The 27,983-nt window shown below is 39.2% G+C and overlaps 1 protein-coding gene across 1 annotated transcript; it reads right to left on the bottom strand.

Moving 5' to 3' along the window:
• Positions 1–257: 257 nt before the first annotated feature.
• SUMO1 (small ubiquitin like modifier 1) lies at positions 258–27,651 on the bottom strand. Its single transcript, XM_029225675.1, has 5 exons — positions 27,496–27,651; positions 12,881–12,955; positions 8,716–8,793; positions 6,206–6,277; positions 258–1,091 (listed from the first exon to the last, which is right to left on the bottom strand). The coding sequence occupies exons 1-5, from the start codon at positions 27,505–27,507 to the stop codon at positions 1,023–1,025; spliced, it is 306 nt and encodes a 101-aa protein (XP_029081508.1). The 5' UTR covers positions 27,508–27,651; the 3' UTR covers positions 258–1,022.
• Positions 27,652–27,983: the final 332 nt, after the last annotated feature.

The following is a 27,983-nucleotide window of genomic DNA, read 5'->3' as shown; positions in this document are numbered from 1 at the left end:
ATCAAGTTTTTAAAAAAAACAACACTGGGTATTTAAAAAGGTATTGTGGCCTTAATTAAATCCTTAATTCAGAAGGCACTTCAGTAACTTTCAGGGCTTCAAAGTCATGATCGTCATCACTGCACAGTACTAAAGAAAACATGTGTACCATGTACAAACAATAATTTCCAGTATTATGCAAGAAAACCTTATGTTTTAAGCATTTTCTTTTTTCCTTCTGTACAATTAAAAATAAAATGAAAAAAAATGAACATTGGTACGGTTTTTACAAATATTTTGTTTATTTTAATGAAGCTGGTACAGACAATGTCCATTTAAAACCCATATCCCAGGCCAAAAAGTACAAATAAAGTCAAAAAGAACAGCGTTCTGCTGTATACACTTCTGCATGAATAACTTTAACTGCTAATGAAAATTAGAACTTTTCTGGGATCTTCTGACAAGATTTTTCTTTCATCTTAAAATGCTTTCTCTTCAGTGAAGCCATCTTTGGAGTTAGTCATTATTTTCACCACCTCTGTCACCTTGACTCCAACCTGATATTCCTCTTCTTTTGGTCCAGACACTCAGATTTTAAAAGTAGCTTCAAGTTAAGGAAAGGTCATTTTTCCACAGTTCAGTTCTCTGAAAAACTTCCATCTCCCACTGAAAGTCACAGTCCAGGAGTGAAGCAATCACATGCTAGAACTTCAGGGCCAATTGGAAAGTCATTATGAACACTCGCATTAGTCAATCTTATTTATCACAAGCCTGTAAATGCACAGTCCTGGAAAAGGCAGCCTCTCTGTGCACACACATAATTTTTAAAAAGGAGAGGGCGATATGAATGGGGCTGAGGTTTGATCACCAAAAATCAGCACAATGAAAACAAACAATAATGAATAATGGGCACTAGAATTCAAATTACCAGATGTTCTAAAGAGATGGGGTGCCAGTTTTCAATTCTGTTTTGAACACCACATTACAAAAGAACTATTTTTAAAAATAAAAAAGGATTAAGGGAAAAGAAAAAATAAAAATATCTAAATTGTTGAACGACCCCCTGTTTGTTCCTGATAAACTTCAATCACATCTTCTTCCTCCATTCCCAACTGTAAGAGAAAAGAAAAGTGTTAGTAGTACAATATAAAAGTACTATTTTTTTTAATTGGCTGCAATTATGTGGCCACTGTTTTAAAGTGCAAAAAGATACAAAAGTAATCCATAGTTATCCTGTTCTAAAATTAAGAATACTGTTTCTGGGCTTCCCTGGTGGTGCAGTGGTTAAGAATCCGCCTGCCAATGCAGGGGACACAGGTCTTGAGCCCTGGTCTGGGAAAATCCCACATGCCGCGGAGCAACTAAGCCCATGCACCATGACTACTGAGCCTGTGCTCTAGAGGCCGTGAGCCACAACTACTGAGGCCACGCACCACAACTACTGAAGCCCGCACGCCTAGAGCCCATGCTCCGCAACAAGAAAAGCCACCGCAGTGAGAAGCCCGTGCACCGCAACAAACCCACTCGCCAACTAGAGAAAGCCCACACACGGCAACGAAGACCCAATGCAGGCGTAAATAAATAAATGAATTTATTAAAAAAAAAAAAAAAGAAAAAAGAATACTGTTTCCTTTAATCTAAAGAACAGAGAGGGGGACTTCCCTGATGGTCCAGTGGTTAAGACTGTGCTTCCAATGAAGGGGCATGGGTTCAATCCCTGGTCAGGGAGCTAAGATCCCATATGCTGCATGGCACAGCCAAAACAAAACAAAACAAACAAACAAACACTGCGCCACCAGGAAAGCCCAAAACAACCAAGTTTTAAAGAACAGAGAGGTATATCTTTTCCTCTGATACTATGTCTATGTAGTCATTCATGTTATTTTGCTGAGCCAACTTCACGTCCCAGTTTATTAACCATATAAAATTTAAGTGTTTCTGAAAAGTACCTTAAGGGAGTTTTAAATCTAATCAAACATGTATATAATAGTTTAAATAATAGTTTGATGGCATATTTTCTAAAACGCATTTTACTTCTAGATGTAATTACTTGATAGAATCTCTTTCAAAAAACCTGCTCTCACTTTGAAATATATGTGGTTTTAGTTAGAAAAATACTGCCTAAGGATTCATTTCTAAGTGGTTTGCTCTGTCATCTACAATTCCTTCTGGCATATAACTATTATTTTCTTTGATAGTAACCACTCAATGAAGAAAACTTACTATACTTCTACTCTTATTTGACACCTCCAATTGTATAAGCTAGATTTTTCAGACCAGTCCTTCTCAACTCTTACAGAAAAGGAAAGGAAAAGAAGAAGAAAAAAGACCCTTTAAAATGCCTTATACAGAACATTAAGCAAGTATAAGCAATTAAGTTCTTTTTTTTAATGTGCTTTATATGCATTGAAATATTCTGGAATTTTTTTCTAAAAGACATTAATAATGGTTGCCTCTGAGAAATGGGAATGAAGAGATATCTAAAGTGTATTTTCCATTTTATATACTTTGGTAGTTTGGTTTTCTAATACTTTTATTTATTTTTAACACAAGTATTCTTTATTTAAAAAATAAAAGAGTACATAAGGGGGCTTGGTGTGGCATAGAAACCCAGGTGTTACACTCAGTGAGGCTTGTAAAGGACTGTAAATCTGTTGATTCTGATGTGCAGACAGAGTTAAGGAGCACTGTTAATAGGCAGACTGAAAACAAAAACTATCACTGTTTCCAATGAACTATAGTGGATCACAAAAGAAATTAAAAATAACATTTCAAAGGAAAGTCCAAGATCAGTATTTTATAGGTGACAATTTTGTGCTGAATTACAAAATGTGAAAATTAAAATATGCTAAGGGGGCTTCCCTGGTGGCGCAGTGGTTGAGAGTCCGCCTGCCGATGCAGGGGACACGGGTTCGTGCGCCGGTCCGGGAAGATCCCACATGCCGCGGAGCGGCTGCGGCCGTGAACCATGGCCACTGAGCCTGCGCGTCTGGAGCCTGTGCTCCACAACAGGAGAGGCCACAACGGTAAGAGGCCTGTGTACCGCAAAAAAAAAAAAAAAAAAATTTAAAATATGCTAAGAAATCTAAAAATAAAACATAGACTTAAGTGGATTTAGAAATTTTTTTTAAAGTGATTAATTGGCTCTAGTATTATGGGTATCTTGATTGTGATAGACATATGAGTATTAAAATAATTAGTAATTAAAGAGGCTATTAAAATTTAATTTTAATTGCACATATAGCCTGGTAAATACTGCAAGGACTAAAATTCCAAACATTACAAGGAACCTTTAAATCAGGAAGGCAGCACATGTCCTCAAACTATGGAGAATATGAAGCCATCAGCTTTAAGGAGTACATTAGCAGAGGGACTTCCCTGGTGGCACAGGGGTTAAGAATCTGCCTGCCAATGCAGGGGACATGGGTTCAATCCCTGGTCCAGGAAGATCCCACATGCTGCAGAGCAACTAAGCCCGTGCGCCACAACTACTGCACCTGTGCTCTAGAGCCCGCAAGCCACAACTACTGAGCCTGCGTGCCACAACTACTGAAGCCTGGATGCCTAGAGCCCATGCTCCACAACAAAGATAAGCCACCACAATGAGAAACCCATGCACCGCAACGAAGAGTAGCCCCCCGCTCGCCGCAACTAAAGACCGCGAAGACCCAACACAGCCAAAAATAAATAATTTTTTTTAAAAAAGTAATACGCTAGCAGAGATGAGTAAACAACAGTACAAAGAGGTCACTCCCTAAATACCTACTCTCTCCCACTGCCCCATTATTATTCTTCTAAGAAGATAAATCTCTTAATGATAGTGAGGGAGGTGTCGCTAAAATGTATTAAGTATCTTCTGTGTTGCAGAGATTATGCCAAGCTAGGACAGGGAAAATACAACATGAGTTTGGAATATCTTGTGTCAGACAGTAAGGAAGTACTTAAGAAAGTGCGTAGATACTAAACCTACAGGGAAAAGTTTGATGAGAAAAAGGATAGTCACATAGTTTCAAAGTATGTGCCCACAAATTACTCAATTAAAACAGGAAAAATAGTAACTACACAGTAAAGGAAAAAGACAACTGTTAAACTCAATGATAAGGGACTTCAGATACTCCAGATATTACACCCTGAGAAAGACACATCACTATTTATGTAGTATTCCAGCCCAAAATACATAATCCGACTCTAGTCATGAGGAAACAGAACAGCCCAAATTGAGAGACTTTTTAGAAAATACCTGGTTTGTATTCTTCAAAAATGTAAATGTCATGAAGACAAAGACAGGCTGAAGAACTGTTCCAAATTAAAGATAATTAAAGAGACCCCTAAATAAAATATGTTGATACTGAACTGGATCCTGTGACGAGGGAGAAAATTTATTATAAAAGGCATAATTGGGACAGATGACAAAATTAGGTTGAAGACTAAAGTTTTCTAACAGTGTTAAGTGTCCTGAATTTTATTAACAGTACTGTGGTTATGTAAAAGAATATACTTATTCTTAAGAAATACACACTAAAATATTTAGTAAATGGCATGGTGTATGCAACCCACTCCCAAGTGGTTTGGATGATATATACATATATATACACACGCATATATTATATATGGGGGGGAGGGGAATAATAAAGCATAGGTAGCAAAATGTTAAAAACTGGTGAATCTAAGTGGAAAAGAGTACAGTTTTTCGGACTATTCTTGCAACTTTTCTGTAAATTGAAAATTATTTCAAAATAAAAACTTTCTAAAGAGATGGAGAGGTGTCAAAAAGGAAAGACGCCAAATTGAAGGGGTCCCCACTGGCCAATATCTAAAGAATGTCATTATTCACAGAGTTTCAAAGTATCTCCCCACAAATTACTTATTAATTACAAAAGAAAATGATAACTTTACAATGGATAAGAAATCTGGCAGTTACCATCTTAACTACATGACCAAAGTTAATATTACCCATAGCAGGACAAATGGACATCATCTAACTCCTGATACGACGCACTCGGAATTTCACAGCTTCACTCTGTGCTACTCCTACCAAAAATGCAAAACTGAATCTAATCATGAGGAAACAACAGACAAACCCAAATTGAAGGACATTCTAAAATATAGCTGGCCTGAATTCTTTTAAAAACTGTCAGTGTAATGAAAAACGAAGACTGAGTAACTGTTCCACATTAAAGCTAAGAGGCATGGTAACTAGTTAGAATGCATATCCTGGATGAGATCCCAGGTCAAGTTAAAAAAAAAAAACAAAAGGGAGGGAGCTATAAAGGACCTTACTGAGACAGATGGTAAAATCAGACTATTTTGATTGTATATTCAATTACAGTATTGTATCAAGGTTAAATCACTTAAATTAGATAATTTAACTGTGGCTCTTAGGACAACAACACTTAAATATTTAGGGATAAAGGGCCAATATCAAATGGCCCACCAATAATGATAATCTGTATATACAGAGAGAACAAAAAAGCAAACATAGCACAATGTTAATAACTGGTGCATCTAGGAAAAAGGTTATAAAGGAGAATATTATACTAGTCTCATAATTCTGTAAGTTTGAAATGTTTTTAAACCAAAAAACAAATAATAACCATACGCTGTTCCCACTATCAGAAATATCAAAAATGTTATTTTGTATTTGGAGGGGGGAATCTGTGTAAATATAAATACACACATTCTCTCTCGCACTTTATTACTTTCAGATGCCTGGGGGGTGGCAGTGGGGATGGGAATAGAGAGGGTGGAATATATAAACAGAGAAAACAGTCCATACATACAATAAAACAAATAAAGGCACAGAAGCATTAAAAAATGTAAACCAAGATGATAGAGCCAACTATATTAATATACACTAAGCTTCTATATTAAGTTCTCAAAATGGGTCAAAAGTCAAAATTGAACTGTGAAGGTCACCATCACCATGAAAATGTACCAGAAATCTGCCAAATTTGAGGACCATCTGTCCATCCTCAAAAAGACGTAGTATGTGCCTTATGACAAGTTCAGTACTCATTTTCTACTTTCCACCTCTCTTTTTACAGGCACTTTTTGAAGGCAATACAAGGGAAGTTCAACTCAAAAGATTATTTTTCTCTTTGACAAATGATATAACAGTTAAATCAGAGGATATTCAAGAAAAGGACAGTTTAATGGTACCAGTGAACCAAATCATTCAATGCAGAATTAAAAATATGCCTTGAATCAGAGAAGAAATTATACTCACTTCTTTTGGAGTGTGATTATCAGCAATTCTCTGACCTTCAAAGAGAAACCTGAGTGAATTCATGGGAACTCCCTAAAAAGGTAGAAAACATACAAATATACAAATCTTAGAAGAGATAACAGGTACTTTGATGCACAAAAAGCAAATATGAAAGTTTCAACAGAAGATGTAGAACATAATAAAACTAGAGAGCTAATTCTATCATAATTATCATTTACTGAGTACCAACTATTTGCTAGGCACTCCCTGTACCAAGTATTTTATAAACATAATCATAAATTTTCATCACAACAGCCCTGGAAGGTAGGTATTATCACGTTATCTTCATTTCACAACTAGGGAATCTAAGGTATGGAGAAGGCACACAAGCTAGCCAAGAACTGAAGGCTAAATCTGCTCCTAAGCCTGTGCATTCTTAACCACTATTCTATATAGTTTCCTCTCAAATCTGTAGGCTAACATAAAGTCAGATATTGGATGAGCAGCCTCACTAGCTTCCAACTGTACAAGCAAAATTGGTTTTTAAACAGATTAAATCATAGAAATTCGGTAAAGCACAGGAGCAAGCCAGATAAACTACAGTAAACCTGTGATGCCATTTACAGCACTATAAATACCACAAAAGGTATTAAAATATATTTTTCTAATCACTTATTCCACAAAAATAGCTAAAAGAGAATAGATGGCTCATTTAAAGAGAAATAACTTCACTAATAAGTACAAATCAGAATCATTTAGTCCAAAAGTATTAGAAAGTTCTGCTCAATAACTAATGTGTTAAGATTTTCACTGTTTCAATACAATACTATCCCAAAAACATCCAAAAAAATTCAAACTATCTTCCAATATGTACTATACTTAAATATATGAGACCTTGCAAACTTATCCTGTATTTGGTTTTAAACTATTTTTTGTGTTTTTTTGGCCACACTTCCGGGATCTTAGTTCCCCGACCAGAGATTGAACCTGGGAGCAGTGAAAGAGCCAAGTCGTAACCACTGGACTGCCAGGAAATTCCCTGGTTTTAAATTATTTCAAGGGTTGGGACTTCCCTGGTGGCGCAGTGGTTAAGAATCCACCTGCCAACGCAGAGGACACAGGTTCAATCCCTGGTCCGGGAAGATCACACATGATGTGGAACAACTAAGCCCGTGCGCCACAACTACTGAGCCTGCACTCCAGAGCCCACGAGCCACAACTACTGAAGCCTGCAAGCCTAGAGCCTGTGCTCCACAACAAGAGAAGCCACTGCAGAGAAGCCTGCACACCGCAACGAAGAGTAGCCCCTGCTCGCCACAACTAGAGAAAGCCCACAGGCAGCATCGAAGACCCAAAGCAGCCATAAATAAATAAATAAAAATTATTTCCAGGGTTATGTTAAAAATAAACATGACTGGGCTTCCCTGGTGGCGCAGTGGTTGAGAGTCTGCCTGCCAATGCAGGGGACACGGGTTCGTGCCCTGGTCCGGGAAGATCCCACATGCCGCGGAGCGGCTAGGTCCGTGAGCCATGGCCACTGGGCCTGCACGTCTGGAGCCTGTGCTCCACAACAGGAGAGGCCACAACAGTGAGAGGCCTGCTTACCGCAAAAAAAAAAAAAAAGAATAAACATGACTGACAAGAGTGGAATATTCTTTGATTTTAACTATAGGATCTTTCAAAAAAGAAATATCTTATGTTGAAGTCAAAAAAGTTTCTATAGAAACCAGTCTATAAAATCAAAATGGAAAGATGATTCAATCTCTCTCTATTGGGTAAGTATTCCATACTTCAGATATACTGAGTGTCCCATTCCTCGTATATCAGCAAATATAAGAAAAAAATTATCAAGCCTCTGTGAACTGAGTATAGAAACTTCTAAAGACTGTAGACTCTGAAGCATAAAAAAGAAAGCTAGAAATTATACTAACTTGATGTTATATTATCTCCCCAAACCTAGCACCTTCAATTCTGGATCAGTTTAGTTTTCACTTTTGCACTGCTTTTTCTCGATAATCAACTCTCGCATTTACAGATGAGGTAAAAAGACCATATAATTTTCTTCAGAGTTGTTGTCAACAGTAATTGACAATGTATCCAAGTACCTACTAGCATACTGCACTTAATATGTTCGTTTCCAATTGTAGCTCCCATCATTATAACAAATGTGAGCTAGTTGAGCCCCAATTAAAAGACTTTACTGAGCATAACAATTAATATCAAAAACAGAAACAGGGAATTCCCTGGCAGTCCAGTGGTTAGGACTCTGTGCTTTCACTGCCAAGGACACAGGTTCAATCCCTGGTCGGAGAACTAGGATTCCACAGTCCACGCAGAGTGGCCAAAAAAAAACCAAAACAGAAACAAATATTTATTGTTTTACTTATCCTAACACATAGATGATCTCTTTCTTCTTGCAAAGTCCTAACCATTAGACCACCAGAGAGGTCCCAAAGGATTACTTTTCTTTTGACAAGAAAGAAAAATTAATGATATATAAAGCACTGAATTTAATATTATAACATACAAACCTGTCTTTGACAGTATGATTCTTTGAGTTTCTTGAGATGTGTTGTCATTTTCACTTTGAAGTGAATCTCACTGCTATCCTACGGAGATATGAGGGAAAAAAGTCACTCTCTGTGTAAGCTATTTGCTTTGCTTGAAACAAATTATTTAATTACACATATACTACAAATAGAAATGTATACCTTGTCTCCTATATTTTCCCACCAAAATATTCTTTTTAGCATTCCTAACAGGTTTATTAAAATACTCTAATCATCCTCAAAGTCGCTATATACCCATTTCAAAATAAATTTAATAAAACGAACATAATCTGTTTGAGGTTTTATAATTAGCAGCGTAAGTAAAAGTATGCATGTGAAAGAATGCACTCCTTCAGAACTGCATGCCTATTCTGTTTTCAAAATGAAAATGTGAACTGTCACAAACTCCCAAAGGCAACTCAAAACAAAAAGTACCCCCACAACTGAAGTGTCACTGAAGACGGTAAAACCTACAAAAGGGACGTAGACCACAAAATAACAGACACTTACTCCTGCCATAAAAAGTCACCACACAGAGTCTGGCTTCTCTTGCATGAGTAAAATGAGTCAGTCAAATTGATATACGGGATCACAGATAATTTTTTTCTACCCAGACTGTCAAGTAAACTACCAGGCAACCATCAGAAAAAAATACTGGCGCTTGCATACTGTAAAAATTTCAAAGCCAATCCTAATGATTACATATCACATTCACAAATACGTGTTAGTGGAAGTTGCATGTTTTGTTTGTAACTATAATTTTTTTAAATTAATTATTTATTTGTTTGTTTATTTTTGACTGTGTTGGGTCTTTATTGCTACGCGCGGGCTTCCTCTAGTTGCGGCGAGCGGGGGCTATTCTTCTTTGCCGTGCACGGGCTTCTCATCGCGGTGGCTTCTCTTTGCTGTGGAGCACGGGCTCTAGGCGCACGGGCTTCAGTAGTTGTGACACGTAGGCTCAGTAGTTGTGGCTTGTGGGCTCTAGAGCACAGGCTCAGTAGTTGTGGCACACGGGCTTAGTTGCTCTGCGGCATGTGGGATCTTCCTGGACCAGGGCTTGAACCCATGTCCCCTGGATTGGCAGGCGAATTCTTATCCACTGCACCACCAGGGAAGCCCTGTAACTATAATTATCTTTAAAAAAAAACAGGGAATTCCCTAGCAGTCTAGTGGTTAGGACTCAGTGCTTTCACTGCAGGGGCTGGGTTCAACCCCTGGTCAGGGAACTGAGATCCCGTATGCTGTGAGGTGTGGACAAATTTTCTTTTTAATTTATAATAAATAAATAAATACAAATTCTTGTCCTATGTATAAGTTCGCAAACAGACTAAATTTCTAGAGCAATACCTCACACCATAAGCTAAAATCAGTTCCAGATGAATTAAAGAGCTAACATTAAAAAATTTTTTTAATATTTTCTGTTCTTCTTAGGGAGACTTTTTCCCTAATCTTGACACTGGGAAATCCTTATTTTAAAGCAAGATTTTAACTCAGAAACCACTTAAAAAAAAAAAAAAAAAAAAGGAGATTGATAAATATGACTTAATAAAAACAAACCATCTATACAGTAAAAAGCACCACAAAAGTTAAGAGACCCTGAAGAAAATATTCACAACATATATAACAGACAAGAAAAATCAAGAAAATATAAAGCACTCCTACAAATCAGTAATTGTTAAAAAGGTAATCCATGGCATAGGACAAACATACACAGGCGTACCTCATTTTATTGCACTCTGCTTTATTGCATTTTGCAGATACTATGTTTTTTTTACGAACTGAAGCTCTGTGACAAACCTGAGTTGAGCAGGTCTACTGGCACCATTTTTCCAATAGCATTTGCTCATTTCGGGTCTCTGTGTCACATTTTGGTAATTCTCTAAATATTTCAAACCCTACCCCTGCAAAAAAAGGGCTCAGATGATGCTTAGCACTTTTCAGCAATAAAGCGTTTTTAAACTAAGGTATGTACATTGGTTTTTTTAAACAAACTGCTATTGCACACTTAAACTACATTATAGTGTAAACATAACTTTCATATGCACTGGGAAACAAAAAATCCATGTGATCCACTTTATTGCAGTGGTTTGGAACCAAACCCGCATGTCTCTGAGGTATGCCTGTAAATCAGTGGAATAAAATTGACAGCCCAGAAGTAAACCCATATATATCTATGGTCAATTGATTTTGACAAAGATGTCAAGCAATTCAATGCGAAAAGGACAGACTTTTCAATCAATGGTCTGGGACAAATAGCCACATGCAAAAGAAAGAAGTTAGACTCTTCTTCAAACTCATACAAAAATCATTCATAAAGTACTCAAAATGATCAAAAACTTAATGTAAGAGCTAAAACCATAAAAACCTTAGAAGACTCTATAGGTATAAATTTTTGCGACCCTGGATTGGGTAATAGTTTCTTAGATATGACACTAAAATCATAGTAACAAAAGAAAAAATAAATTCAATTCATCGAAATTAAAAACTGTTTCTGCAAAGGACACAACCCAGAAAGTGAAAAGACAACCCAAAGATGGGAGAAAACATTTGCAAACCATCTATCTGATAAGGATCTAATATCTTAAATATATATGACGAGTTATTACAACTCAAAAATAAAGACAAGTAATCCAATCTAAAAATGGACAAAAGATTGGAACAGACATTTCTCCAAAGAAGATGTACAAATGGGCAATAAGAACAGGAAAAGATACTCATCATTAACCATCAGGGAAATGCAAATCAAAAACACAGGACACCACTTCACACTCGCTAGGATGACTATAAAAAAAAGACAACAGCAAATATTAACTAGAATGTTAAATAACAAACCTTCATACATTGTCGGTGGGAATGTAAAATGGTGCGGCCACCACTAAAAACAGTTTGGAAGCTCCTCAAAAAGTTTAAAAAAGTTACTACTATATTAGACACAACAATTCCACTCCTAGATATACAGAGAACTGAAAACTATCCACACAAAACTTACAATGAATGTTAATAGCAATATTATTCATAACAGCCAAAATATGAAAACAACCCAAACGTCCATTAACTGATGAATGGATAACAAACTCGGTATATCATACAATGAAATGTTATTCAGCCATAAAAAGGAGTGGAATACTGAAACATGCTACAATTTGAATGAACCTTGAAAATATTATGCTAAATAAAAGAAGCCAGACACAAAAAGGTCACAAATCATGTAATTCCATTTACATGAAATGTCCAAAATAGGCAAATCCATAAACGCAGAAAGTAAAGTTGATTAGCGGTTACTAGAGGCTGGGGGGAAAGGAAGATGGGGAATTATGCTAATGAATACAACGTGTCTTTTTTGGGGTGATGAAAATGTTCTGGAATCAAATAATGGTAATGGTTGCACAGCCTTGTGAATATACTAAAGCACCTAAATTATACATTTTAAATGATGAATTTATGGTATCTGAATTATATCTTAATAAAAATTTTCAAAATAAGATGATCACAGAAAATAGGAAAAGGATATGAACACACAATTAATATAAATGTAATAGGCAAAAAAATTATACCTCATTGATAATCAGAGAAATGCAAAATAAAATGTCTAGCTATTACACTGGCCCAAAATTGAAAGACTGCTAATATCCCATGTTTCAGAGAATGTGGGGAAATGGTACTCTCATGCTTCCATGGTGAGTGTCTACTAGTTCTTTCTTTTGTCCCTTAAAAAAAAAACTATGAAGATGCATTCCTCCAATAATTTTCAGCTAAACTTTATCTGTTAACATCTCAAAAAGAGTCAATAAGATACAGGCCAGAGTCTGTAGAAATAAGGTGCCAAGAAAGAGAAAGGGGTCAAGAAAAGGCCTGAGAGGCCCTTTGGTTTAAGGGCCCTAGCATTATCACTCAAGAGAAGTGGCTATATTTGCCACCGAAGCATGCTAACCAAGAAAAAAGTTTTATTAGAAGAAATTAAGGTGATCTATATCTGCCTAGCAGAGCAATTAAGAAAACAATATCACCCTCTTCTGCCTCCAACAGATGCATATGTAGTAAATGAATCGCCATTTTTAAATAACTTGCCGTAGTTAAATCATTTTCTCTGTGTGTCAGAAATCATTCACACATTCCGGGGTCAAAGGAGAAAAATAATGAAACTCACCTGTCCGATGACTTTGAGTTTAATATATTCTCCTTCCTTCTTATCCCCCAAGTCCTCAGTTGAAGGTTTTGCCTCCTGAAAGAAAAGTACATATAAAGATAAAAGTTCCTATATGCTATTTTAATTATTCACCCATTACTTTGACTTACGGTACGAAACTTGCCCCTGAAAATACAGCAAGCATTTCTTTGCTCTGCCAGCCAATTAAGCAAAAAAGGTCCTAAGTCAATTACTCTCTCAAACACCGGTTCTAAAGATCACTAAAAATCAAGAAAGAAGTCTCTTTTACTATAAAAATCCTATAGTAATGGTTCTAAAACTTCACTGAGCATCAGAATCACCTAAAGTACTTGTTAAAAGACTGCTGGGCCTCATACCCAGTTTTTTATTCAGTAGGTCTGGGGTAGGGCTGTAATACACATTGCTAATTAATTACCAGGCGGTGCTATTGCTGCTACACAAAGGAACAACCTGGAAACCATTATCTTCAGTCAACTCCTATTAGTCATAGGAAGCTCTTCTCCATGAATCCTTAACCAAACATGTTGAATCCAAGATTATTTTCTCACAACCTACTGGGAGAAGTTAACTACTCCAATTACAAAACTGTACTAAGAAACATAAATTAATCATATTAACATAAGCAAAGTCTATTTAGAAAGGAAAATCAAATAGCAAAGCATTGGCCTAATGTAGTCTTGAGTCAAAACAAATCAGTTTTATATCAGCTATTATTTCAGACTATCTGAAGCAGTATATCCGATTTTAAAAGATTAGGCTTGGCTGAAAAAAAAAATTAGGAGACTTAAACTGGAATAAGAAAAAAGCCCAAACAGAGTAAGTAGTAAAAGGAAAGAGGAGACAAAATGGGAAGACCGAAGAGTATAGCCCTCTTATAAATTATACAATAATAAATAAGATAATTTCAAATGAAGGCATATTGAAAAGAAAATGAAGTTAGAATAAACTAGTTGAAACAACTTTGCCATGAAGTATCTAAGAAAAGTAAGCCATTTTTAGTAAAGGCGTAGCTTGGTAAATTTCAGTCAATGGTATGATAAAAGTACCTTTCCTGGGACTTCCCTGGTGGCGCAGTGGTTAAGAATCCGCTTGCCAACACAAGGGACACGGGTTTGATCCTTGGTCCAGGAATATCCCACATGCCACGAAGCAACTAAGCCCCTGCGCCACAACTACTGAGCCTGCACTCTAGAGCCCGTGAGCCACAACTACTGAAGCCCACACACCACAACTACTGAAGCCCATGCGCCTAGAGACCATGCTCCGCAACAAGAGAAGCCACTGCAATGAGAAGCCTGCACACCACAACGAAGAGTAGTTCCCGCTCGCCACAACTAGAGAAAGCCCATGCGCAGCAATGAAGACCCAACGCAGCCAAAAATTAATTAATTAATTTAAAAAACAACAACAACAAAAAGTAGCTTTCCCATGCACTTTACCTTAGTTTGGCCACCATATTAGTCACTTATTTAAATATATGCTTTTTTATGATTCACAGCAATTTCAAGCTGTTAATCCATGCTTGATAAGAATATAACCAACTATACTGTATTTCAGAAGTAAAGTAACAAGGCCATTACCTGTTTATCTCATGCCAGTAAGTGAAAACTAACAAACTCTTTAACATTCAAAATTTATTGAATATATTAAACTAGAAGTAGTAGCTTTTAAATTTAAGATACAGGCTAGAGTCCAGGGAAATGCTTAGATAACAGAACTGACTTCATTAGTGTGAAACCTTGCCTGTTTACCATTCTGCAGTACTTTCAACATTTGCTGACTACCGCATATTATGGCAGCAGGCCAAATTAACCTTCTTTAGTGAGACAGTATTTCACCTGAAAACTAGAAGACTATCTTCAAACATAGTCTCACAACCACATTTCTATGAATTTATATTCAGAGTTAACAGTTCCTTCTTCCTTTACATATCTAGAGAGGACAAGGACAGCTTATTCCACGCAGTGAAGGGCAACAAAGAGCAAAGAAGCCCTGAGTCCTCTTTAACTAAGAGAAGGGGTGTTAAGAAGCTTTATAGGAGTTAACCACAAGGAGAAAAACATCCCCCTGCAACCGGAGCAGCAATACATCAGCATAATGGGAGTGATTTTGCTCCAGTGTTTCCTAGACAGGGTAGCTACAGAGGCTACTCAGAACAAAAGAGTTCTTCCCCCTTCTCCAATCCATTGTCCACACTGCTTCAGAACTCTTTCTAAAGCACAGCTTCTCTGACTGTATAACTACCCCTAACAAAAAGGTGCTTTAAGGCCTAGAACCAAACTCCGCAGCACCTCATTCAGTTCCTCCATTACCAAGCTCAATTCTCATTTTTCTCTCTCCACTTCCTTTAAAAACCAAGGATTTGGTTAAATTGGACTATTTGCTATTCCCTGAACATGTCTATAAACATTCTTCCACCTTCAGCCCTTTGCTGTTCCTGCTTCCTTTACCTGTAATACATATCCTCTCTCAATCTCTCTTGAAATCATCTCACAAAAATCCATCCCACACATCACCTGAAGTCCAGTATTTAAAAAAACTCTTCCAGGAACCACGGCACCCCTCAACCTTCCAACTGGGATTAGTATTTTCCTTTAATGCTCCCAGTGGCAATTTATTCATATCCTTTATGGCATTTATTCTCAATTTAAAAACACTCCCCCTTTACTGTCTTCTCGAGGAGTCAGCCTCATCTTTTTCTTCGAACTTCTTATGATAGTAGTCAGCATTTGCTGTTTCCACTTTTACTCTCAACCCACTGTACTCTGGTTTATATCCCACCATTCCACTTGACACTTCTCTCACCAGGGTTACCAGTTCAACTCCTTATTGCTAAACCCAGTGGAAAATTTCAAGTCTCATCTTTAACCAACAGATACTTATTTCTTCCTTGAAAACTCTCTACCTTTGGCCTCCAACATTCCATTGTCTCCTCATCTTGACCACTTCCTTAAATGCTGGTGCTCCTCTAGGTTCCATGTCTTTAATCCTCTTTTTCTTCTTCTTCCTGGGTGACCCATAACTCCAACTACCTCTCAGATACTAATGACTCACAACCATCCTCACCAACCTGACAACTTTTCTGAGTTTCACTCATTTTTTCAAGTGCTTGAACATCTATCTCCACTTTGGATGTCCCCATAGGCACCTCAATTTAAGTGTCCAAAACTGAATGAATTATCTCTAACTCCTCTGTTAGCTTTAACTCCTCTTTCTGAAAACCAAAATCAAAAAAAACTACAATTCCTCCTGGATTCCCAATTACAATAAATGGTTACCATACACTCAGCTGCCCACAACAGAAATTTAGTAGTCATCTTTGGCTACTCTTCCTCTCTTAAATCTCACACTTAATCATTCATCATTTTGACAATTATATCTCTTAGTGACTCTCATTCTCTCCATTCCACTGCCTTAGTTCAGGCGCTCATTGTTGCTCATTAGTATTACTGCAATAGCATAACAAATGCCCCAAGTCTAGCTCCCCTCAATTAATTCTTCCCAACTACAGCCAGAGCCATTTCTCTAAAATGCAATCTGATCTGCCGAGAACCTTCAGGATTAAGTTCAAACTCCTTAGCCAACATACACTGGTCTTCTGTGGGCTGGTCCCTGCGTAGCAATCCAGCCTTGTTCTCCTACTTCTGCTAATAATATCTTTTGCTCCAGCCACACTGATCTACAATTCCTTAAACATGGCACCCTCTACCTTATCTCCACTATCTCTGTACATGTTAATCACCTCTGCTTGGTATGCCCTTTCCTACCCTATTCGCCTTTCAAGACCACTCAAGCGTCGCTTCCTACAAAATGATTTCCCTCATCACCCTCTTAAATGTTCCCATACTGCTTACTTTAATCTTATTATAACATGTTTGCATATCTGCGTCTCCCACCAGATTGAGTTCCTTATTGGCATGCCTTACTCTCCTCTGTATTTCTGGTCAAGCACAGTGTTTAGTATATATTTTGAAGATACTCAATACACTTCTTAAATTAACATTTTCTGTGACAGTTTTGTATGTCTTGACTTCCCTACAAGTTTACAAGGAGGGGGTCCAAGTTTTTCATCTTTATAATCTCTGTAGTGTCAGGCAAATACCAGGCAATTATTTAATGCTGGCTGAATTAAGCTAACAGCACTATTTTCTGTATCATACCACAAAATCTTACTAACACTTCATACTTCTACTGTATTGACTATACAATAGTCAATACAAACAAAATCCTTTCAGCGTTTTATATTCACAGTTGGGAATAAGAGAGAATTCACTTCAATTTCTTAAGAACATGTGAATACTAGGATTTGAAATTTCCAAAAATAAACTGCCACTTTCCCTAGTCACTCCATTTTGGTGATCTCTTCCCAACTCTGAAGCACTAGAGCAATGTCATCTACACCCACTTGTTTAATAGCCTCATGCTTGCCTAATGCAGTCACCCAGCTTTTCATGTGCTATCTTTTTGTTCTTTTCCTTTGACAAACTAGTCTGGAAAATGAGAAGATCTTGGACAAAAAAGGCCAAAGTTTGTCTCCAGTGATCTTAGTGTCTTTTGTATGCCTTCTTTCCTTCTCTCCCCTGTAAAAAAGCAGCCAATACAGAATGGTATGGCACACTAGTCACAAAACAGTGAAAGCATTCAGCACTGGGTGTGGGACAGTAGGTCATCAGAGAAAAGAGAATCCCAGAGAGGGCTGGTTGATTTGGCTGGAAAGGTTACACAGCCCCCAGAGCAGAAGAAACTGGTAATGTAAAGAAAAGTAAACGTATGTACAAGATGAAAGACAGGAACTGGAAACCTCTAAATTCTCTGGTCTGTGTCATCTAGAGATTAAATCATGGTAACTGGAACAGTAAAAGGAATTTATCAGACACCAGGCACTACCAACTCTTCTTTCCAAGATATAAATTAAACAGCTTAGAAATAGAAGATAGCTGGATCTGAAAAGAAGAACTGGACAGGAAAGGACAGAGAACACAACAATCCTCATTTACAAATGTACAGAATTCAACAGAAGGTTTTTACTGTGCCATTTCAAAGTCAAAAGAACAAGAACTTTGCTAAAAATCACTATGGCAATCAGTATGTTGACAATTCAATCACAGGAAAACAGCACCACACTTAACTACCCCAATCTGTCAATGACCCTTCCAGTTGTACAAGGATTGTTCATTCTTCTGAAAGGGGGGATTCTGGGGAAAACTAAAAATAAAGAATACATTTACTCTTATTTGATGACATTAACAAACCTGTTCAATTTTAAAGGTGGGACAACAGTATCCTGGTTTTGTTAAAAGAAAAAGTCCTTCTCTTTTAGAGACACATACTGAAATATTTGCAGATGAAAAGACACAATGTCTGGGTTGGTTTCAAAATAATGTTATGAAGTGGAGTGGCGTCATGCAAATGAAATACGATAGGCCAAGAGATGGGTATATGCGTTCAATTAAATTTTTCCATAACAAAACATTTCATTAAAAATACATTCAAAGTTCCCAAAAATTCTGTTAACCATAGTTCTTACTGTACATCGTTTTATTTCATTTTATTTCCTAATGAAGAAAGCTCAACAAGGACTAAATTGGATGATTCTAGGGCTTCCCTGGTGGCGCAGTGGTTGAGAGTCCTCCTGCCGATGCAGGGGATGCGGGTTTGTGCCCCGGTCCGGGAAGATCCCACATGCCGCGGAACGGCTGGACCCGTGAGCCATGGTCCCTGGGCCTGCACGTCCGGGGCCTGTGCTCCGCAACGGGAGAGGCCACAGCAGTGAGAGGCCCACGTACCGGAAAAAAAAAAAAAAATTGGATGATTCTAATAACTGTATCCATTATTTAAACATACAAACCCTCGGGCTTCCCTGGTGGCGCAGTGGTTGGCGGTCCGCCTGCTGATGTGGGGGGGCGCGGGTTCATGCCCCGGTCTGGGAGAATCCCACGTGCCGCGGTGCGGCTGGGCCCGTGAGCCATGGCCGCTGGGCCTGCGCATCCGGGGCCTGTGCTCCGCAGCGGAAGAGGCCGCAGCGGTGAGAGGCCCGCGTACACCAAAAAAAAAAAAAAAAAAAAGATACAAACCCTCAAATTACAATAAAGTCATCTCCCTCATACTTCAATGGATTTACCACAATTCTAAAAGTACACACACACACACACACAATTTCTTCAGTGCATGCTGCCTATGTTCAAATTTAATGAGACAGTACTAGACGTTTGAAATAAAACTGACCAGACTTAACTCCGTAACTTGAAGTTAAGTCAAGCTATCAAGACACTGGGACTTCCGTAAATTTACATTCAACCCTAGAATTGCAGTTAAACACTAAACAAAGACAACTTCTCAGGAACTAAAGATTATAATTGAAAATCCCACTGGTTGGACTTCCCTGGTGGTGCAGTGGTTAAGAATCTGCGTGCCAATGCAGGGGACTCGGGTTCAATCCCTGGTCTGGGAAGATCCCACATGCCATGAAGCAACTAAGCCGTGCACCACAACTACTGAGCCTGCACTCTAGAGCCTGTGAGCCACAACTCCTGAGCCCGCGTGCCACAACTACTGAAGCCCGCATGCCTAGAGCCCATGCTCTGCAACAAGAGAAGCCACCGCAATGAGAAGCCTGCACACAACGAAGAGTAGCCCCCGCTCGCTGCAACTAGAGAAAGCCCATGCACAGCAACGAAGACCCAACACAGCCAAAACTAAATAATTGTTTTAAAGTTAAAATATATATTTATATTAAAAAAAAAAGAAAAGGAAATCCTGCTGGTTATATAAACCCTACTCTCTGCAGCTAGACTATGGACCTATGCAAAGCCTAGAACAAACTGGCTTCACTGTATCCAAAAGTACTAGCAGGCAGATTTAGAGGTATGGCAGACATTGTTAATTACCTATCCAGGATCCATTTTCCCCTTCTTCCTTACAAAGGGAAGCCTAAATTTGCCAGCCAAAAAAAAGAAAGAAAAAAAAAATTCTAATCTTCTCTTATGGCCACATGATGCAGTGCTGGCCATGCAGATAGAAGGTGACATACTTTTTGCTGGTACATACTTTTTGGCATACTTTTATCCTTTGCTCCATCCCTTTCTCCTGCCTGGAACAAGACACAAAGTAACCTTGCCGGCAAGGAGACAAGCATCAGAGTGAAGACACCTGCTAAGGACAGAGGGGAAAGAAGTATGAAGGCATGGTGGAGCTGCCTTACCATCCCTGAACTACTTATGTCTGAATTTCTTGCTTTATTAGAAAAATAAACTGCAAACTTGTTTAACCTACTATATATCAGATTTTCTGTTATTTAGTCCAAAAGCAATCCAAATTGACATAGGAAGTGCTCTAAATAGGTAGCATTTGGCTTATATTAAAAAACAGCTCCTAGAAAACCAGCTCAGTGTGCATCAAAAACAGAACAGATAAGTAAATTGTGGTATAGTCATACAATGGAATGCAATGTAGCAATGGGATTTAACAACATACAACTATACACAATAATATAGACAAATCTCCAAACAATGCTGAGCACAAGAAGCCATACACTGAAATACATACATACTGTATGATTCCACTTATAAAAAGTTATAATGTATAAAAGCAGGCAAAACTATGTTGGTAGTCAGGACATTCTTTTTTTTTTAAATAAATTTACTTATTTTATTATTATTATTATCTTTTTTGGCTGAGTTGGGTCTTCATTGCTGCGTGCAAGCTTTCTCTAGTTGCAGTGAGCGAAGGCTACTCTTCGTTGTGGTGCACGGGCTTCTCACTGCAGTGACTTCTCTTGCTGCGGAGCATGGGCTCTAGGTGCACAGGCTTCAGTAGTTGTGGCACATGGGCTCAGTAGCTGTGGCACGCATGCTCAGAAGTTGTGGCTCGCAAGCTCTAGAGCACAGGCTCAGCAGTTGTGGCGCACGGGCTTAGTTGCTCTGCAGCATGTGGGATCTTCCCGGACCAGGGCTCAAACCCGTGTCCCCTGCACTGGCAGGTGGATTCTTAACCACTGCGCCACCAGAGAAGCCCTGGACAGTCGTTCTTAATCTGGGTGCTGGCCGCATGGATGTGACCAGTTTTTGAAAATTCAGCAAACTGTACATTTATGTACACTTTTTCATATATATATTTATCTTCAGTAAAACCTTTAAAAATATCTGACCCTGGCTATTGAGAACAGCAGGTCCAGCAAACAGAACTCCACCCTTCCTTCCTTCAGGTCTTTTCCTTCAGATTCTCAATAGCTCAGTAAAAGCAATCAAATGCAAAAAGAATGGTCAAAATATAAAAGTATAACAAATACAACATATCTTTAAATAAACTTAAGTCGTGTTGCAGGAATTCCAAATTTTAAACCGTAAGACTAAGGTACTCAATAATAGGATCTGTGTGGCCTTACCCACATGACTTTTTTAAAGTAGAATATCAGAGAATAATCTACAAAAAAAAAACACACACACAATTTTAATACATTCCAAAATGGGATACCAAACATGACTTAGAGAAATTGGGAGTTCCCTGGTGGTCCAGTGGTTAGGACTCGGTGCTTTCACTGCCTGGGCCCAGGTTCAATCCCTGGTCAGGGAACTGAGCTAAGATCCCACAAGCAGCGCAGGATTATTATTATCCATAACAATGGATAATATCCCAATGTCCTGGAAGAAGCAAATGATTCAATTTTGGAGATAACGTTACTAGGTCTATTGCTAATAGAACTAAAGATCCAGAAGGTATGCAAACACATCGTAAAAGGAAAACTACTGCATGACAACCAACCCTTCCTCAATAACAAAACACCATGGGAATTGAAAGAGGAGGAGAAAGATACCTGCTGTTTCACGTTTCTGAGGCAACCTTTCAATTCTAGGGCCTAGAATGCTGCCTGGAACATCAATAAATACTTGTTAAATCAATGAATCTGACCACTCATTGCTTTAAAAACTTTTACTAAGTATTCAGTCACTCTGCTAGGCACTTCAGAAAAAAAGGGTGAATAAAACCCTGATTCCTGACCCTGGAAAGCAAACAGTAAAATGGAGAAAGGGACTTAAATAAATGATTACAACACTAAATATATAACCTATAATAGAAACATTCAAACTGGTATGGGGGTCTAATGAGTGTCAATAGATATTTGACAACTGCTTTACAGTTTTGAAATCTGAACTACTCCACTAACCCTCATGAGTACTCATTTTTTTAAATTAATTAATTTAATTTATTTATTTTTGGCCGCATTGGGTCTTCGTTGCTGAGCGCAGGCTTCTCATTGTGGTGGCTTCTCTTGTTGCGGAGCACGGGCTCTAGGCGCCCGTGTTCCGCAACAGGTAGTTGTAGCACACAGGCTCAGTTGTTGTGGCGTGCAGGCTCTAGAGCACAGGCTCGTTAGTTGTGGCACACGGGCTTAGTTGCTCCACAGCATGTGGGATCTTCCCGGACCAGGGTTCAAACCTGTGTCCCCTGCATTGGCAGGTGGATTCTTAACCACTGCGCCACCAGGGAAGTCCCCCTCATGAGTACTCTAACATAATAATCATACTCAGTTTTTAAAATACTATTAAATAATGTTCAGGTAACATTTTATTTGAAATGTTTCATTATAATCAATATGTTTGCAACATTTACTAGCAGCACTTCATATATCTGTCAGAGAGAAGACAGAATACATCATTCCTCTCCTGGGGCATGGAATGTTTAATATATGTATCACTAGCTAGATGCTCAAGTCATAGCTACAGTATGCAGCTATGTATGTTAATACTTATTCTTAACATACTTATAAGTATGTTATACTTATTCTATGACATAAATAGTATACATAATTATGAACTTTAATATACACCTAGTTTATCATATTCTCCTGCTATCTCAAGCTAACAGAAAGATCAGCAAACATCAACAACAGAGAGATATAAAGAATGCTGCAGGGAATAACGTTATCCTAACAAAAGAAATACAATTAATGTGGTAGACTAAAGATAACTGCAAATTCTTTGTTACTCTTCCTATTAAGAAATGGAGTTTAGATGCCTTTCCCTTGGTGACTATAGTTAATAATACTGTATTGTATATTTGAAAGTTGCTGACAGTAGATCTTAAAAGTTCTTATCACAAGAAAAATTTGTAACTGGGAGATTGGGATTGATATATATACACTAATATGTATTAAATGGATAACTAATAAGAACCTGCTGTATAAAAAATTAAATAAAATTCAAAAACAAAAAAAAAGAACATTTGTAACCATTGTGGTGATGGATGTTAACTAGACCTATTGTGGTGATCATTTCACAATATATACAAATACTGAATCATTATGTTGTACACCTGAAACTAATATGTTATATGTCACATATATCTCAATAAAAATAAATGCCTTTCCCCTGAATCTGGGCTGGGCTTAGTGATTTGCCTAACCAACAGAATGCAGAAGTGACTTCCAAAGTTAGGTTCTAGGAGGCTTGGGGTTTCCACCCAAGGTTCTCTAGAACACTCTCTTGTGAGCCCTGAGCTGCCATAAGTCTGAATATCCTGGGGTCCCCATGCTCAAGAGAATACATGACGAGAGCACTCAGAGGCCTTGAGACTATATGAAGAACCCATCCGTTACAGCCCACAGTCATGTGAGTAATCCCAGCAGAGGCCCCACACATCAAGGAGCAGTGATGAGCCCAACCCACAGAGCCCTGCCCAAATTGCAAATTTATGGGCAAAACAAGACTTTTGCTTTAAGCCATTACGTTTTGAAGTAGTCTGTCAGGTACCAACAGATAACCAGAATTACATAATGCTTCAAAATCCTTGACTAAAGATAAAAGGAGATCATTCAATCAATATCTCTATCTCTCTCCCTCTCTGCCAGCCCTCTCTCTGAGGTGGGGACGGACAGAGTAAAACTGCTACAACAGATTCAGTCAGCATTTGAAGCAAATCAGTTATCCAATTATTACAAATTAACAGACCTGAATTGAAGAGCTGAAGTCCATGCTGCCTTTCATGATTCTGATTTGAAAAAGAAACACTATAAATGTGAATGTAAGGAAGGAAGAAGGAAAAATATTTGTACAAATTACCCTTACCAGTTTGATATTAAACTTCTTGTTCTATGTAAGTGCTCAGTTTTGCTGCAACGTGAAATTAGGCTAAAAGTGAGTACCCAATCAGGTCTCTATTATTGGTTAAAGGCTAGTCCTTCACCTTTTTTGAGGAATCACGTACCCCTTATGAAAGCTATGGATCCTTTCTCCCTAAAAAAATACACATGCACAAATATAACTTCATACAATTTCCATACAATTTCAGTGGATTTTCAGCCCTTAGGATTCATGATCCTCAGGTTTAGAACCTGTATTAGAGGATTATTCAATAATGGTACACTGGATAATGATGGCATTGTTAGAATTATGAGAAATTATTTCATTCAAATTCCAAAAATAATCATTTTTCATTAGTCAATGGAGAACCCAGCAATTCAAGTCTTATGTGACTTTAATGTCCACTTTTTTTTTTTTTTTTTTGCGGTACGCGGGCCTCTCACTGTTGTGGCCTCTCCCATTGCGGAGCACAGGCTCCAGACGCGCAGGCTCAGCAGCCACGGCTCACAGGCCCAGCCGCTCTGCAGCATGTGGGCTCTTCCTGGACCGGGGCATGGCACGAACCCGTGTCCCCTGCATTGGCAGGCGGACTCTCAACCACTGCGCCACCAGGGAAGCCCTGTCCACCTATTTTAACTTGAAATTATTACTCAATTCCAATATCTTAGCACAGACAATAACCTTCTGAGAGATGCCTCAGAAAATACATCGTTCTAAAACAACCTGGTTTATATTGTCTTTTGGGGACAGTGGTTCAGTCTCATGCTGCTGATATGGCACAGTAGTAACTTGGGATTCTTACTCTCACGCATAAGCCTCATCAGGGTAAGAGTTCAGCTTCGTATCTCTTTAAATCCTTAGCATCCCAACACTAAAATTGTACTGGGTCCCGATTATTATTAACAACGACGTTGGTCAATCAGCCTAGAGCAACAGTGCTCATACTTTACGGTCACAGGACTCTTTTACACTCTTAAAAATTATTTAGAACCCCATAAAGCTTTTGTGAAGTTGGTTATATCTACTGAGGTTTGCAGTATTAGACACTGAAACTGAGAAATGTTTTATATACATATTAATTCATTTTAAGATAATAAACCCAATATATATTAGCAAATAATGTATTTTTATTAAAAATATTTTTCATGTTGCTATTTATGAAAAAAACTTTTTTTTTTTTTTTGGCTGCGTTTTGTCTTCATTGCTGTGCATGGGCTTTCTCTAGTTGCGGCGAGCAGGGCTTACTCTTGGTTGCAGTGCACGGGCTTCTCATTGTGGTGGAGCATGGGCTCCAGGCACGCGGGCTTCAGTAGTTGTGGCACACAGGCTCAGGAGTTGTGGCTCGCGGGCTCTAGAGCACAGGCTCAGTAGTTGTGGTGCACAGGCTAAGTTGCTCCGCGGCATGTGGGATCTTCCCAGACCAGGGATTGAACCCATGTCCCCTGCACTGTCAGGCAGATTCTCAACCACTGCACCACCAGGGAAGTCCCGAAAAATATTTTAATAATAGCAATATGAAACACTGGTAAGGATATGATACTACCCTCATTAAATGGTACTGTGTATATAAATCACAATTTCTTGAAAGTAGCAATGAAGCATCAATCTTAAAAAATACATATTTCAAAACAAAACTAGTAAGAAAAGTGGCACTGTTTTGCATTTTTGCAAATCTCTTCAATGTCTGGCTTAACAGCAGCTAGATTTCCACATCTGCTTCTACTGATACATTTTAATCTGTTGTGATATACCAGGTCATGTCAATCTCTAGAAAACTCCACTGAACACTCATGAAAGAATGACAGTGGAAAAGACAATGTCTTAGTATTATCGTGAAAATTGTTTTGGCCCCAAGGACCCCCTGAAAAGAATCTAAAGAACCTCTGGCCTAGAGGCACCTGTTAGTGTCCTAGGTCCTTTATTTCTTCCTTCAAGTCTCTTTTAAATGACTGGAATTCAAACTGGAGCAATAAATTCTACAATTTACTGTATAATCCCTTCTGTACACTGCTCTTTCATCAGACTATAGTAAATTTCAACAGGCTTCCTAGCCACTTCTGAGCATCAAAATAAAAGGCTGATAAAATTAAGCATTTACACCTGTTCTTTCCTCCCTGGTAACCAAGTAAACAACTATCTAGGGAGACAGTTATAACGCCATTCCCATACCAATTTGGGAATTAATCTAGACTGTTAGTAAGAAGATCCACCCAAAACTAATCTAGATTATGGTTTAACCTTAAAAATATAAATGTACGTTTTGCGCAACAGTACAAATCCACAAAAGCCTCACTTGCTCTCACCAAGTGGTACAAAACTGAACTGGGTTAAAAGCCAAGGGAATAAGTGTGTTAACTTTAAAAGTTCAAGTACATTATGGGGTTGAATGAGAAACAGTTTTCTAGATAACTATCACTAAACAAGCAAAAGGTCCAAAAATACTTTAAAAAGTCAAAGTCGTCTGAGCAAACAAAACAAAGTCCAGACAAAAAACCTATAAAGCAAAAACTAGCCATAAACATGGTTAAATAGAAAAGGATGAGGAAGAAAAACTTACCACATAAAATCGAACACTCCTGATTGAGTGCAAATCCCAAGTAAATTCTTGATATTAACATTCAGATGGAGCACTCTGCTATAACAGGAAGCTTTCTGCAAATGTTCTGCAACTGCTCTACAGACACGAAGTTTTCCTATCCTTTTCCTCAAAGGTATCAGTCATCTTCATGTTAACGCCCAGATGAAACGCTTTCTGTTGCTCTAGCAGTTTTGTTCTACTTTGTTTCTTGATTATTCTGAGTTCTCTCTTACAACTGGAGAGCTACTGAACCAATCCCGAGTAAGAAATAGGAAAGTACAAGAAAGAGGCGACAGCTCTGCACACCCACACGGAAAAGGACTCAGAGCAGAGCAGAGACAGCCCGGCCCCAGCTGCAATCCGAACGGAAGGCAGAGCTTTCTAGGTTCCCAGCAACACCAGACAATGTCTCCCTCCCCCCCGCCCCCACGTCCCCACTCCAAGACTATCTAAAGACTAAGAACCCAAAAGTGGAGTCCACCCGCTTTTCAGGGCCACGGAGGCTCCGGGGCAGGTAATCTCCCCCGTTACATAACTGGGGCCTAGGGCCCTGCTTCTGCAATGAGTCCTCTGAAGAGGCAGGCACACGGGTTCCTCACGGACCCTCTCGGGAAAGTGGAAGCTGGGCTCTCTGCACCTGGTCGGCCCCGGAGAAAGAAGGGAGACGACTTGAGGCCGCGACCGGAGGCGCTGGGGCACAGGGGGTGATAAGCCAGCCAGGCGAGAGCCAGGGCGTCTCCCGAAGGCCCGCGGCAGGCCCGGGCGTCTCCGGTCCTACTCCACTCCCCTTCCTCGCCAGCCCAGTCCCCACCGGCCGCCCCCTCCCCCATTCCGCGCTCCCCTCCCCCGCGCCTCCATCCCCGGCCCCAGCCGAGCGGCTGGCGGACGTGCGGAGTAAGGCCTCGGCCACCGCCATCGGATGGCTCCCAGGCCAGTACCTGGTCAGACATGGTGACGGTGGTTTCCCCCGGGGTCTCCGCACAGCAGCGGCCTCGGGTAGGCAGAACCTCGCTCCGGGGTTTACAAATCCGTCTCCCTTCCCCACAGCACAACACCGCGGCTGAAGGCACTTCCGCTACGCCTGGCGTCACTTCCGCTACGCGCTAGGAGGAGGGGGAAGGAAGAGAGGAAAGGCGAGGCGGGAAAGCCGGGGGGGTGGTTGCTGCCCGGAGGTTGGAGGGCCGCTGCGGCTTTAGTGGTGGTCGCGCGAGTGAATAAACGACAGTCCCCTCAGCTGCACCTAGACTAGGCCTTGTGCCTGGGTCCCGAACCCATCCCCCTGGGGAAAAGTTCCGGGTGCCCAGTCTCGACGTTTGGAAGCGTACTGAGCACAGACCCCTCCCTCTGATACCTTGCCCGTTTCTGAAGGCTGATCCAAGATACTTTTTTTTTTTTTTTTTTTTGCGGTACGCGGGCCTCTTACTGT

This window comes from Monodon monoceros, unplaced genomic scaffold (genome assembly GCF_005190385.1).
Source record: "Monodon monoceros isolate NGI ecotype Baffin Bay Population unplaced genomic scaffold, NGI_Narwhal_1 Super_Scaffold_16, whole genome shotgun sequence".
In the NCBI taxonomy this organism is placed as follows: Eukaryota; Metazoa; Chordata; class Mammalia; order Artiodactyla; family Monodontidae; genus Monodon; species Monodon monoceros.
Note: the sequence above shows the minus strand (reverse complement) of the source record. Positions and strands in the feature narration are given on the sequence as shown.

Bases quoted from the DNA above. Each gene is read 5' to 3' on its own strand.
- SUMO1 (XM_029225675.1), bottom strand. The intron at 8,794-12,880 runs GTGAGTTTCATT...ATATCTCCGTAG, and splicing joins AACTCAAAGTCATCGGACAG to GATAGCAGTGAGATTCACTT. The intron at 6,278-8,715 runs GTTTGTATGTTA...CTACCTTTTTAG, and splicing joins AATCATACTGTCAAAGACAG to GGAGTTCCCATGAATTCACT.